Below are 15,905 nucleotides of genomic sequence, written 5' to 3' on the forward strand. Positions count from 1 at the left end.
GGAAGCTTGTAGAGTACTTTGTGATCAATTACAAGTCTCTACTATTTACACTACAACTTTCCTAAAAAATCCGGCTTATTCATTGGAGAGCATTGTCTCCTAAAGCTCAACAAAAGACCGGGGTATAGATCGTACAGCCATATGTAAATACAACTGAGAGATACTAATCGACAGAGAGTAAATTGAAGGAAAACGAGGATATAAACACTGTTTAACCGATGCCCAAATTGAAAATGTGGAGCTCATTAACAATTATAGGTAAGATTTTAAATTTTTAATTTAATTTTAAGTTAAATTAAAATGTTTTAGTGTTATCCTTGTGTATATAATCATAACATTTTCATAATTTTAAATCTATCTTTTGAGGTAAAGAGAACTTTGACATTTTTTATTTATTTTTTTGAAATATGTATTGCGATGTTCATCATTGTTTCATCGGTTTTACTCAAAATCTTGAACTAAATTAATATAACAAATGATTGGAATGCCTTCATTTAAGATTTTCTTTAAATTACTAATGGCGAAAAGTGAAAATGTTTGCGCGTGGAATTATTGGAATATAAATTGGTGCTATACATCAAACCATTCCAAACAAGTTGAACAAAGTGTTAAGATAATCGTGTTTATGGAAAATAATCATCACCAACCAGCAATTAATTTTATTTTATGAATTTGGTAAAAAAAAGATACGCATCTATGGATATTTAAAACCGGTATCGTTGACGTTAGGTTTTATTTAATATTTATATTCCATAGCTATTGGTAATGATCAAGTCGACTAAACCATTGGCTTAAAATCATGATTCTGCAAACTACATGAAGAATGATAATTGTTTGAAATTTCTTCTGTCGCATAGTCTAGTCCCTAGATGTATTTGTCCAGAGCGTTTCTTGGTATATTTGTGTCGGGGGCTGTCTGAAGTTCATTTTTAGCGAGGGTGGACAGCTGGCATCCTCAAGGTTTCCATGGTAACCAAGACAACAGCCACGATGACCGCCGTTTTTTAGCCTATGACACGTCTTACAATATTTATTTTAACTATTTAACACACACAATCATTAACTTAAATGTTTGAGAGTAAGTTAAGAAACATTCAACAACAGGTACTGAATAAAATATTAAGATAAAAGTTACTGTTAAGTTAAAACTAGAGGTAGTTATTACTATTTCTATAAATCATAGCCAAATGTATCTAGTAACAGTCGGATGCATTACTAGAATTGAGATGAGCCATTGCCACATTAACAAACATACTTTCAAACTGTATTTGCAAGGTTTGCAAAGACAAAAGGCGAAATCACGATCTTAAACTATTGATTTAAAAATAGCAACGCATGTTCAAGAAAACAAGCATATATCAAATACACAAAATTGAAAATTCTTTGTGGGCGTAACGGTTGAAGCCAGTTTATTTTGCATGTTCCAAGTCCTGTTGCAACCGACTGTTTTGCACCCGCTCTTAAACTTTGCAGCGTTCTCTGCGAAACCATTTAGATGCCTTTTCTCTTGTTCGTTTATCTTTTACGTCGCGAACATCAGATTAATGTCGGGTGCTTCTTAATATAGCATGCCATTAGGGATACACTGTTTGTTGAAAATCTTCCGTCCATATTGTTATAAAATTATTTGATTTTGAACATCAGTATCCATAATTAATGTTTCCTACATACATTGTTAATGTCCTGTCACAATCATGCAAAATATAAACAGTTTTTTAATTGATAAATATTTCGGCCGCTGAGTGGGATTTCCCGAAAGTGAACGTAAATAATTCAAACGCGCCACATTAATCACCAATTAAAGTGTGGGTGTAGTTGTGTCTGCTAATTGATACATATTGTAAATTGGTTAGTGTTCCAAATCCATTGCCAAAGTGAACTATGACTTAAAAGGACACACTAGCAATAACGTAGTCTTGTTTCATGGTAAAATGGTCTGTAAGTTATAGTATGATTATTGTGCTTTAATGTTGAAACAGTCTGCGGCTTTAGTCCGAGTGAAATAATATTTTGATAGCGGTTAATTAAACTCTATAACTAGTATAAAGACCATATTCTGTTAAATGATAACAACCTAAGCACAATACTTCAAGCACGTCCTACTTTAACCACTGTTTAAAAATGAAGTGATAATGCACAACGTGTTCAATTACCTCGTGTATATCGGTAAAATACACTGGACACTTAAAGAGCCATAATGACTCTTAAAACAGATATAGATTTTCGGATGTTTTGTACTCGGAAAGGACTATCCTTTATTTATGGTTAACTCCTCAAGATTACACATTTTACAAAACCAATCCCAAGCTGACCGTATAAGGGTAAGGTATTTGTAAGAAAAAGAGTCTAGAAAGTAAGAGGGACACGCACATAGTCTTTAAATACTGAATAATATACACCTTAAAAGCTCAAGGCATGGACAAAAAGACAGTGAATAAAAGACATAGGCATCAAAGTCATAAAGACCACGCCTGCATCAACCAACACAGTTTAATCAATAAATGATGATGTAATTATCTCATTGGAATGGTCGGGAATAATGGGTTGACTCGAAAACGAGTTTACTAAAGGTTTATACCTTAGGCTTATGTGTACACAACCTCAGATTTGCCCCAACAACTAAAACAAATAGATAATTTTAATGTTAGTTTATTTGTTTCAGATTACTTAGGATGTTTAACTAACGTGACTGAATACCGTGTATATGATCGTCAGTATGAAACAAAATGTTAATCATGTTGTTATAAGGTGTTTATGTCGCAGTTTCTGCAATTCTGCTTTGTGATTATTAGTTATGTACTTATATAGCCTGAATAGTATACATTCATGGCTTATATTTTAACTATTGATTACAAGGGTTGTGTCTGTACTTTTCAGTGTTTTATTACCATTGCACTTTCTACAACTGAACATGTCTTTGGAGTTTTTATAGCATTACCTACAAATTTTTCTCATTTTGAGTCATGTTATAGATATATAGACATGTCAACATTTTTAACATTGTTAAAACGCGATAGAAGTACTTAACGAAATCAATAACATGATACGTTAGTGATTCCATCTACTCTGTTTGTACCAGGAATACTACTTGTGACAGCCAATCAAGGTAAGGGGGGTAGCGCACCCGCTTACAGTACGGACCTGGAGACAGAGCTACGTACAGCCTTGTTCACAGGATATGAAGTTCTCCAGAGACCAAGTGAACGAGTCTCTGTGACAGTGTCTATGAACCTGATCACCGTCAATTCGTTGGTATGTATGAATGAACCGTGTCATTGTATATTCGTTGGTAAGGGTCTATAAACCTGTTCACCGCAATTCTTTGGTATATGTCTATAAACCTGCTCACCGCATTTCTTTGGTATATGTCTAAAAACCTAGTATTTGTCTATGGACCTTGTCACCGTAATTCTTATTGGTACATGTATGTGAACATTTTCAACATCAATAACTTAATGTTGCCTATTAACCTGACATCGAAAGTCATGATATTGTTCTAGTGTTTTGTCGTCGTCGTGATTGTTAACAAGTTCTTGTATCTTAAAAAGACTGTATTTTAGTTTGATATTTAAAATCCGTGATATAAAAGTCATAAATCGTGATTTAATCAACTTATTACACAATGATCTTGTGAAACGTTTTGATATTACTTACAAAAAATGTATGTACAATAATAAAGATGGACCTTAACACAATCAATTCATTGATGTGTTTATTTGAACCTGATAACCAAATTTCTTTTGTATTTGTCTTTCAACCTGATAACCTTAATTCTTTGGTATATGTCTATGAACATCTTCACCATCAATTAATAAATATTTGCTTGAAATAGCTTTTACAACATTATCTGCAAAAAGAATATGTACATTAATCTCTTTCTCCCCATAATCGATTTTCAGGACATAAAGGCACAGACGCTTTCAACTTCCGGTTTCTTTCAACTTGTAAGTGATTACTTTTTAACTTGTAAGTGATTACTTTTTAACTTGTAAGTGATTACTTTTTAACTTGTAAGTGATTACTTTTAACTTGTAAGTGATTACTTTTTAACTTGTAAGTGGTTTCTTTAAACTTGTAAGTGATTACTTTTAACTTGTAAGTGATTACTTTTAACTTGTAAGTGATTACTTTTTAATATTATGCTTATCTCAAAAGTATTGGATCTTGAATCCATATTGAAAATCCGAATTGAATTAATGAAACTGATGTTGATTTTTAACCGCGAACAATTTTAAGATTTACCATAACGTATTCACAACATTCAAAAGTTTTTTGTAGTTTTTTTCCCTCTTATTGGCTAGGGGACGTCACGTTATATTTCTTTTTACTGAAGTACTTAGCGTATCAATGACAAGTGCTTCAGAATTTTCTATCAAACCCCCAATAGTTTTCTTGGTATGGCCAAGACAGCTTATTCCCAGACAGCGTCATATATATAAATACGTTAATAATTGGTTACACCAGTACATATATTGCTTGGCATCAGTTTTTGATAACGAAGTACTTGTTACAATTCGCGAAAGAGGTCTGATGTGTTTTGGTGTTTATTGGTGTTTTACACAAGGCGTCACTACAAACAGAACTAGGGTATAATAGCAGGATCTGCTTGTATCTCGATCTGTTAATTAAGTTATAATATTCACTAAATGAGATTGAAAAATGCAGTCCCTTACATCTCATGATACGACAGCACGTTCAAGTCTTTATGGCATCAGGGATGGGTCATGCCATAATCCAGCGAATAAATGCATGCAAATCTTCATAATCTCTAAAAACATTCACAGCGGGTAAATTCCATGTGTTGTGGTCGAATATGTTGGAAGGTTTATATTGTTCTGGTTTCTCTAATGATATTTAATTCTAAAGAAATATTTTACTTTTAAATTTTATCATATAAGTAAGGATATACAATACTGCAACAACAGCGTTTTTAGAGTTCGATCTAGCTGTTCACAACAATATTTCAAGGAGACGGTTCTTTTTATCTGTGGAATACAAGTCGGCGTAATGCTTTTGAAAATGTTTTTAAATATTGTCTCCGTTTTTGTACAACTTCTACTATGTTTGATATGATTGCGTGCGTCTGAGATCATTTATAGATTTGGGATAAAACTTTAACCCATTCTATCGACGAAAATTAAAAAGATTTCGCCTAAAATAACGCTAGCGGTGTTGGTCGTTATTAATAAAATATCATATAAGAATGTATTTCCTAATTCAATTCTAATTCCCAAGATGTTTAAATTGAAATAAAATATTATAGAGTTTGTTATTTTTCTTAAATCTATGCAAGTAAAATCTTTTTGAAATAAGTCATGTGAGAATACTTAAATTAGGAAATAGACTAAAGGTTCTTGTTTTATGACTATCGACCTAGGTTTATGTAATTAAATCTTGCCAAACATCATACTAAGGACTCAATATCGAGAATGTCTCAAACAAGAACACATTTTACTTACAGTGTTACAGGGAAAAACATATTCAAATTCTTATCTATATTTGAATTAACAAATTGTCTATACATAAAAGGGACTGGTCACAAGGTGGTCTCCCAATCGACATAATAATTTTTCCTCAAATAAGTATAGAATTATAAATACAAATTAGTATGAGGCCGATATTTCAACATTTTAGTTGATTGAAGTTATATTTTGTCGCTGTCTCACCTGAGTTTACTTTTTTAAAAATAGCGAATAATGGTTTGCCAGTTTATAGTGTGTATACTTAGCATGTGAAAAGTCACGTGATTGATATCGACGCTATATTTCAATCCACCGGGATTTACCTGGAAGATAAAGTTTCGAATTGGAAAAATACATAAAAACTGCGAAAGATACATGTGTCGTGAGCAATGTGTTACATCAATAAATGATAGGTAATGCGTTGTACCCAACGATATAAATTTTATATATTAAGTTTTTGACAAATTACTTTTTTTCTTGCAATGGTATCATCTAGTGTTAAGTCCCTTTAAGTACATGGTTTGTTCTAGAGCGCATTTTCGTTATAATATTGAGATGTCCTGTATATTATATAAGAGAAAACGTTTCTAAAATATTTAAAAATAATTCGCATCATCATATGCTCTCATTTGGCGAGAACGTATTGAGCTTAACATTTAAACAAGTATTTTCTAGATATCGGGGTCGTGTCTTACCAATTTTATTATATATTTTCTAAGTATAGGTATATATCATTAATCAGCGACAAATGTTTCTGTTTAGCAATGTAACCTTACCTTGTCGAATCTTCCTTGACGAGTCTGTAGCAGCTATTTAAAGAATGTTTATGGTTTCCTTTAATCTGAAGTGGTGGCCTGACAGTCGTCTTCAGTGGAATTCAAATAGCAGTTATGAAAATATCCGATTATTGTTCACTTCCGAAAAATACGCCTGGACCCCGAAAGTTGTGATTGAAAATAGGTAAAGTAGTAACGGTGGTATTACATGAAATATTTCGTCGTGCATGTACTTATGCGTCTTTTCTTCTTTTTGTGCAGAGCGTTCTTGCATCTTTTATGTTGTTTTTGGTGTACAGAAGGATCTGCGTATTATACGTTGTTATTGTTTTCTATTTCTGAAGCGTGTTTTTAATTTTTTTGTTTGTATCTTGGTGCTTAGAAAAAATAGATTTATCTTGAGTTGATATTGTGTGTTAGTGTATGTACACTATTCTACGGGTTTTTGGTAACTGTTTTTCACTCTTACCTATTGTTGTCACTTATAGTGACACTCTTATTCAATATCAAAGCATACACATGTATAACGAACATATATTTTGACTGATAAACATTTAACTACTTACTTAATAATTCATTTATGGAAAATATTCATTACTGATAACAAGACTGTAACCGTGTTTTTAATTGCTGAAAACGCAAAAAAATATTAAATGATTGGTGCTAAAAGATTTACTGTGATCTACTATAATCTCAAAAGGTAGAAATACTGTGTTTTATGCACATTTCTTTCAAATTAAAAAAGGTATCCTACATATTAAGAACCATTGTTTTCGACATTTATTCATCATTTTTGGAATAATTAAACAATAGTATTAATTGTGGTTAATCTTATTTGGGAGCAAGAGTGCGTCTTTAAATATGCAAATAGTGTAGTTTGTTTTGCTTATTGTATTAATCTGTCAACAGGTTATCCTGCGCATTTGCATATAGCATTGAATTAATGTGATCATAATAATTTTAGGGTATATATTGACCAATGTTAGGCTACACATATATTTAATAATGGCCTTATGGTGTGTGTTGCTACTTTTAGTATTGAGCCTGTGCATCTTACAGTGGAAAGTATGAGTCACACAAAACCAATCCCTTTAATGATTATTTTCCTTGGGAAAGGGTTCATCAGAGGCTTACTCAATACGGAATACTCTACCTTTTAAGTCATATTTATGTCTGAAGAATTTGCAAGGCGACAAGCTCTTGTGATTGAGAATAACCATTACATGTAAGGTAAGCCGCTGTTACATCCTGATGCGCCCCTTTCCATACGAATTATTTCAATCGCTGTAGTTTGCGAGAACACCTTGTCGGTCGTACGAGTATGACGTGTGGTGTCCTCGTTCTTCACATTTCACAATTTTACACTCCATTTAAATTCCTAGGTAGGACTTCGTGAAGAATTAAGTCGTTAAATCTTACAAGAAAATCGAGAAGTTATGATTTTGTGAAATCGTATTTTTAAGACATATCTTGAATAACACTCATAAATAGACAACGCATTTGTTTTTTTTACAGACATTCCGTGAAATCGTGACGTATGGCAGAGTTAAGTGTGAATATTAATCACTGTTTTCTTAAGCTGGCATATACAAGGCACATTAAATAAAACGTAAATACTGTACATACAATTATTTATAAAGGTAGAATTGAAATGCTGGACGTATAGTTATTGCTTACAAAGACTTTAATGAAAACTTATTTTAAAACGCTTTGGTTTTCATTTAAGCTAGTAAGTCTTACCAACGTACATTGGTTGTGTTTTTAGACACAAAACACTAATGCTTACATGTTGGTACATCCTATAAAACGGACATATTATATTTTTTATTAACAGTTGGATACTTCAAACGAATTTATTGAACACCAGAAATATACGAAGTTGTTTACTCAAAACTGTATTTGTTTCCAAAACTAAGCCTCTTATGTTACAATCCACATTAAATCATGTTATGTATTGAATTGCTTTGAATGTCGAATCAGAATTGTTTGAAAGCAAAGCAATATACAATCAAGGGATAACCAACCCTAGTTTAATTGAGACTATCATTGGACGTGTATTAATAACACTATCAATGCCCCTTATATATTTTCTTGTGAAACTTTATTTTCCAATATCACTAAGAACAAGTGCCCAATGATTTCGAAGAACCAGAAAATACACTTTGAACGAAAGTTTGCCGCTACACATCACGTAACGCAAACTGTTAAAGGATTCATTTTTAATTGATGTCTCTTGAAACTTGAACATCGACTGTCTTGGTGACTAATGTGTTTCTCCCTGTTATGTTATTAAAAGAGATGGCCAGATCCTCGCCTGAGATGGATCACTGATAAAACTAAGCAGAGTGTTCGGTTTTTGTTCTCGGATGAAAAAAACATGTGGACGCCAAAGCTGGTTATTGTTAATAGGTGAGACGCATTTGAACTTCCCAATTACACATTAGAATAGCCCTAAACATAATTATGTAGTCGAAAGTATTTGGATACGTTAACCCTCCTGGCTTCTCTTTTTTTATACCATTGATCAGCATATTAATAACGGTATAAAGGTTTTTCTTGACCAATGTTATGTCCAACATTAAGTTTTATAAGTGCCTCTCAATGGTTATTTAACACTGACCTACTGTTCGAAGTATTTAGATAATTGACATATTTTTAGAGGTCATTTCTTAAGTGAACAGCAAATAACTGTGACTTGTTACAAACAGTAGCTTATGGGTGATTTCTGACACAATCTTTTGCAACAGGTTTTATAATCGTTTCCTGACTCATTGTAGTGTCTTCCATGGTTTTGTAATTTAGAAGCTGTTATTAATTTTATTACTGACCTCCTTTTATGTATTTAACAAAGAATTTAAAACAGGACATGATGATGAAATAATATTTATTTAATAACACTTTTTACTTAAAACTATTTTAACAGCAAATTTCTTAATCATATTTTTATTTCTTTACACCATTTTATTTTATTTTTATCTTTTATATGTGGCATTTGACGTATAATTGTTTTGTATGTATATATGCTTTGTGAAAATAATAACCTTGCAGAGTAAGACAATCAAGCACTTTACAAACATGTATCTTAATGTCCAGTTATTGAATGTTTGCCTCACCTGAAAATTTAAACAAACTTCATCGTTTGTTTTCAACATCCCGTACAACATTTCGCAGTTTTAAACAATTAACCTGACAAATCGTTTTAGCTTGATCTAATTTAGAAAACTTACTTGGTGACAATTAGATCATATTCAAATATTACCAAGAAACCATAGAACATTACTGATCTGAACATCTGGAAAATTATGATACAAACTATAATAAATTCATAATTGTAGAAATAATTCAGTAAACTTTCACACGGGGATTAAACAAGATTCGTATAACATATCAATGATTTAGTTTTATCCGCTCAATTCCTTATTACGCGGAAATTAGTTTCTAAGGAGGTAGTGGTTAGTGGGAAAGATTTTCTTCAGTACTGAATGGGATATTTTTTTAATTATTTTAATCCCCATCCTCTTTGTATTGTTAAAAGCCCTTACAATATGCGAGAAATCAGCCTCAGGGAATCAGAGGTAGTCTAGGGTTGCAAACATTAGGACGCATGTTTGTTCCGGCATATACATATTTCCATGAACCTATTTCACAGGGTCAGACATAATCAAGCATTTTGATAATTCCCATTAACCTTTTATATTCCATGTTGGGTACATTTTGGCACGTGTATTAATGCCAATTCGATTGGCTATTTTTAGTTATTCCTTTCATACTTATCCTTCATTAATATCTCGTCCTCTAGCGTAAATGACCTTGAAGTGTTCAGCGATGCGAACACACTGATACGTCTGAATTCCGTTGGCGCCGGTAAGTGGACACCAGGGGGCGTGTTCGAGACAAGTTGTGAGGCTGATATTACCTACTACCCACTTGATACGCAAACATGCAGGTATTTCATTTCTTTTCATATATTATTGATCCATTTCAAGACTTTTAAAGTTGTCACTCTTTGAACAAATATTACATTATTGCTCATTTGCACACAACTTTAAAATGTATTTCATCGATCTTTTTCAGCATAGTTCTGACAACATGGTCGTACACATCAAACGAGATAACTCTGTCATTTGACGACGACCCATTTATTTTGGACAATTTTAGCGTAAGTTAATTTGTGTTTGATATCTACATGTTACGATTAAGATGTACACTCTGATGTTGCACTGTGTCGGTCTTTAAGTGTATCCTTTGTAATGGTGGAGTCTACTTTAGCAGGATATTAGAGAACTTTTTATGCCACTGCCAATGTGCCTTAAACAGGATCTCGAAGATCCTTTTGAGTTACGGCCAATATTGTTTACATTTATCTATCATGATGTCGATGGACATTGCATATTTGTCATCATACATCATCTCTTTTGCTGCAACTCTTACTTTTTCTTACCATAAACTAATGCTTCTAACTAGTAACTCTTGCTTTAGGAAAATGGCGAGTGGGAGCTGTTGGAGACATCAAACACTACGGAATCCGCCGAAAGGTCAAGGTCCGAGTCCTACACATATGACAAGTAAGACTGTATTGGCGATACAGACCAACTATTTGAGCAGTGTAGACCCATTCAATTATTACACTTATAATATTAAGTTAAGTTGAATTTCTGATACAAACAACTGATAAATAAGTGAATGTCTATCTACATTTACGACAGGTGTGATTGTATTGTATTGCAGAGACAACTGTTTCAGTAGTGTAGGTCTTGACCAAGTCCTTCATTAATAATAGGTTAAACTGTTTTCATTACATGGACCTGTTTTTCAGAAGTGTAATTCCTAGTCTACAAGAATTTTTATCTTAACAATTCAAAAGATGAGATAATAACTAAGGTATTAGTTATTTCTTTCACTTATAATGTCAAATAGTTATGACAGTTAGTACGGTATTTGTATATGTAAGATTGATTCAAATGTCCAAATGCACAACATTGTTTTAAAAGGAAAGGATGAAGTCATCATTTACAAGACATGGTGATGCATTGTATTGCGGGATTGTCAACAATATACTTGGATGAACAATGCCGTCTACGTTTATATTAGTTATGGTATTTGATCTTACACTGCGAGTATATGTGTAAGACACTTAAATGTACAAATATGACCGGTTTTATTCTATGTTTGATTAAAGCTGTCTGTTTACAGTAGTGTTATATATAGATGAGTCATTTACCCTTTTACCTAAGCGACTTTTAGGCCTACCCAAGTTGCTTTCAGGGTGTAATAAAGCAGTAGTCAATACATAATAATTAGAAACTACCCTTACACATTTATAGTACATTCAATCATTGTATTTCTTTTCAGGCTGTATTTCACCCTGAAGTTGAGAAGAAGACCCCTTTATCACATTCTGAACACGATATTCCCCGTGATTCTCATGTCCTGTCTGATCGTGTTCGTGTTTAAATTGCCGCCTGAGTCGGGGGAGCGTGTCGGCATGTCTTTGACAGGTAGGGTTTAACATTGATTTGAATGATGATGGCATGCAATGCTAACAAAAAGTTAACAAGTAGAGTAATGTTAACATACAGAGTAAAAATCGAACTTATAAATAAAATAGTCATTGCCAATACTTATGTGAAAAACTACAAAAACAAGCTCAGTAGCCAACAGTTAAATCATAAACCGCGTTTAATGGCACTGGGTAAACGCCAAAGACAAAGAATAAAAAAAAATCACAATCAAGAAAAATGGAACAACAGTACAAAACTCCACAAGCAGCACAGTACATATAAACTATATAAAAAAATAGGAATATTTATCAAGGATTGATAGGTACTGCATTGGAACGGTCAGTAAAATGTCAATTTACTAGGGGTTCAAACCAGTTTACGTGCACAAACCTCACTCTTATCCCAACAATCCTGAATAAAGAAAAAGGAGTCTTTTATTGGAGGAATGAAAAAACAAACCCATAGTTTTTGTGCAAAGCCAAACTAAATTATATTATCCATTTTATCAATAATTTTATATCTACCTCATTAATACCTACATAATTATATTACTTGTGGCTGAATTGCATTTCAGTTATAACTATTAACTCCCACTAAATAAAATATCAAAACAACGTTTAACAATAAAACAATTTAACAACCAATGTATTCTCCATTTTTCTTGTCTATAAATCATTGAATTTGTTTTCTTTTACAGTTTTGTTGGCCTACGCCGTGTACCTCACGCTTATAACAGACAATATTCCCCAGACATCACTTAGCGCCAGTATTTTGTGTAAGTTTGCAGTGGTATGCTGAAATATATTTTTGAATATTTACATGAACACTTGATTCCTTAACGATGGTTGTTGTTTATCAATTTTTACATTATTTCTGTTTAAAGTACATGGCATTTCCTATCGAAATCGCGTGCATTTGTTTGATACTTCTGTCCTGTCATTGGGCGCAATAATACTAATGGGCGAGGCATATTTACTACTAGTTTTTTTCAATGAAATCCTTCGGATTCCACACATTTTGAACAGCCCCATTGCATATCATACCCCCAATAAAATGCAACATGTCGAATTTTATTCCTTAATTATTGTAATTAATTGTACTTCTACATATTTGTAATAAACATGAGATGTGATATTGTTGTTGAAGTGTTACTCACAAACAACCATGTAATATGACAACACGACGTCTAAAATAGCTTTACGGTACTTAAAATCATAGTGTAAACTTGATTGGAGTACGTGGGATATCTTTTCGGCAAATTGATTCTTTCAAATTAGTGGTACATACAATAACTGCATTGTAATTCGATTAATTTTATTTCATGAAAAGAGCTGGGCTCAAACACAGTAAATATATATAAAATGTTATAATTGTAATAGTTATGCAATCTTTTTCAGCCACGTACCTCACGATTATCCTGATGTTGAGCAATCTCTCGGTGATCTTCACGATTGTCGTCCTTGATATTTACTTCAACCATGACGATGACGAGGCGCCTCCTGATTGGCTGCAGAAATTCACAAAATACTTCTTGGTTAACATAACGTGCTGGAAAGGTAAGTCGGTCTAAAAATGTATCATTTATTTCAATATACGAAACGATTTTGCAATAGAGAAGCTTAATATCGTATAATTTAATTTGATTTGTGTTTCGTATTCCATACATATGTATATATTTTCACTTGTAAATTGAGTTCTGCCATTCGTTTACTTTGACAGCCAACTGTTTTCTTATATATTATTGTCACCCTTGTGTTTATATCAAATTTATTGAATATGTCCTTTTATCTGCATAATTTCCAAAAGGACTAAAATACCGTAAGTAATAAAGCACACTGTTTCACTTTGACAGCATGTTGATCTACTACAACTGCTTTACGATTTGATAGAAGTATATGCACAATTAATACTTTAATCAAAAACGAAAACGAAAATTTATATGCAAATTATAGGATGTTTCAGAAATTAAGTCGATGATAAACTTGCTTTATTAGGTTGTCCAATATTTAAGTTTTAAGCTTTGACAAACTATACATAACATTAGTATTTGAACGCTTAATCTATTCGGTAAAAAATGAGATGTATACGTGAGCATATAAACAGTCAATATTTCAGAATAAAATTGTGTGAACAACTAGTTTTAGGCCGTTTATGCAGAGTAGGCGTTGGAAGAAAACAGTGAACATTCATGCCAAATATAACTGAGCATGTATCAAATATGTGTAAGCATGAATGTAAATTATTTGTTTAAAGATACAATTCTTTCAAAATATCACAGAATGACCTAAAACTACAAATAACAACCTCACGTTTTTATGTTGTCTGATCTAGAAAGGTACTATACTCACGCATTACCGTTGCACCACTACACTACGCTTAGACATTAACAGTATGTACGCTATATTCCTGACCCAATCAAATTTCATATTTTATTGTGTCCTTTCGAAAAAATGAGGAAACATATTTATACATACAATTCCATAATTCCCTTGTTCATTATGTATTTGAACGGTAGCCTTGTACCACGGAACAAGATCATGGTAAACTAAATGCTACTTTAATTGTCCTGTAATGTGCGTTGTATATTATTTTGTTCTATTTTAAAACTTCAAGTAGTATTGCACAAAACCCTTAACCTTCGCTAGCAATACTTTCGTCTCATTGTAGTATAAAGGTTGACCTTGATGGGTTTAACGGTTTTTATGATCAGGTCCAGTGCAATGTTCAAAGCATTTGCTCCGCTAATGGGCTCCATTCTAGCTAGGGGAATATGACCTCTCAAAAAGGACATCGGTAAAATTATCGGTTTTCACAAAAACATATGAACTTGGAATTGTTCCCTAGCGGTTTTGACCTGGCTGTCATTACACACTGTAAACATAAAATTTCGTAAAGCAACACTAGTAAAAGGTTAATGAATGGTTATTGCTCAACCAATCATAGATGTGTGCATATGTATGCATTTATTTACACACACTATATGCATATATTATACTTTTGTTATTTTCAAACCTATCATTGTGTTTAAATTACGGTGTGTGTGTTGTTCTTTTTATAGACTGTTAGCCACACCTTGTCCGTTAGCAACTATTTAATATTAAAAATTGACTTTCTAAGCCACCTTATTTTTTTTTCAGAAGTCTTTAGCACTTTGTTGAATTTACATTTTCTCTTCGGCCATCTGATACATACCTACAGGACCGGTGTAGGCTGTATACCCAATGATTCTAAAAGATAAATGACTACGATGTTGACGTGCATGTACATAAACTGCTATATTGTAGGAGAAGCATGCTGCAAACAAGGAAAAGTAAGACCATCGAACGGCTCTGAACCGCACATTTCCTTGGACGATCTGAACAAAGTAAACGATGATAAAAGAATGATTAAATCGCCAGGCCGCAAGGTGGCGCTGACAGATGATGATGAAGAAAATGCAAAACCTGAGGAAAGACCTTACTCATGGAAGGAGGTTGCTCTTATTCTGGATCGCTTCTTTATGTATTTGTTCGTATTGTTGGTTTTTACCGTTACTGCAGTTAGTCTGTCCATTCTCGCTGTCGGTGGGCAACAATAAATTGACCTTTGAATGACCATGCCAAAATGATGACATTGACTGTCTTTGCTAGTCTTCATCTCGCTATATCAACTGCTCGCAGTGCGCGGTATTTTTTGTATGACTTATCATGTGGAATGTTTTCACCTAGCGTTTGAACTGTAACTAGTAGCTCAAAAAGGGTTGCTAGAGTCACTATTTGCAATTAAACGTAACTCAAATGTGTGTCTGCATCATTGTTAAATCAACCTTTGGAAACGCGTGCATCAGTATGCTGTATGGCTTGAAGTAATTTTCTACAACTATTCGATTTTCTAAAGTTGTTTAAACTAATTTTCAATGTTCAATATTCGAATGATAGCATCTGTGCGTACCATTTATCATATCCAATCTCTTCAACCAAAATTAATGGCAAATTATATATGCTATTTTTTATAATGATACAATTGTTTAGTCATGACAATAACAAGACTTCGCAGTCAAGGGAATATTAAAGACGAACCACTACGAATGCTAGAGTTTAACTTTAACCTTAATTTAAACATAAAATTCAACAGATGTAGCTTGCTGCGTTTATTTATTTATTTCTGAAGGCATATTTAAGTAAAAC

The 15,905-nt window shown here is 32.9% G+C and overlaps 1 protein-coding gene across 1 annotated transcript; it reads left to right on the top strand.

Moving 5' to 3' along the window:
- The first annotated feature begins 233 nt into the window (after positions 1–233).
- Positions 234–15,316, top strand: LOC128240465 (acetylcholine receptor subunit beta-like). Its single transcript, XM_052957110.1, has 11 exons — positions 234–258; positions 3,080–3,252; positions 3,900–3,944; positions 6,310–6,422; positions 10,038–10,184; positions 10,313–10,397; positions 10,718–10,803; positions 11,591–11,736; positions 12,437–12,514; positions 13,137–13,295; positions 15,024–15,316. The coding sequence occupies exons 1-11, from the start codon at positions 234–236 to the stop codon at positions 15,314–15,316; spliced, it is 1,350 nt and encodes a 449-aa protein (XP_052813070.1).
- The last annotated feature ends 589 nt before the right edge of the window (positions 15,317–15,905 follow it).

Source organism: Mya arenaria, chromosome 7, assembly GCF_026914265.1.
Source record: "Mya arenaria isolate MELC-2E11 chromosome 7, ASM2691426v1".
Lineage (NCBI taxonomy): Eukaryota > Metazoa > Mollusca > Bivalvia > Myida > Myidae > Mya > Mya arenaria.

Coding starts and splice junctions, on each gene's coding strand:
- LOC128240465 (XM_052957110.1), top strand. CDS start 234: ATGTGGAGCTCATTAACAATTATAG. Junction 259..3,079: donor GAGCTCATTAACAATTATAG/GTAAGATTTTAA, acceptor TGTTTGTACCAG/GAATACTACTTGTGACAGCC. Junction 3,945..6,309: donor CTTCCGGTTTCTTTCAACTT/GTAAGTGATTAC, acceptor TTTAATCTGAAG/TGGTGGCCTGACAGTCGTCT.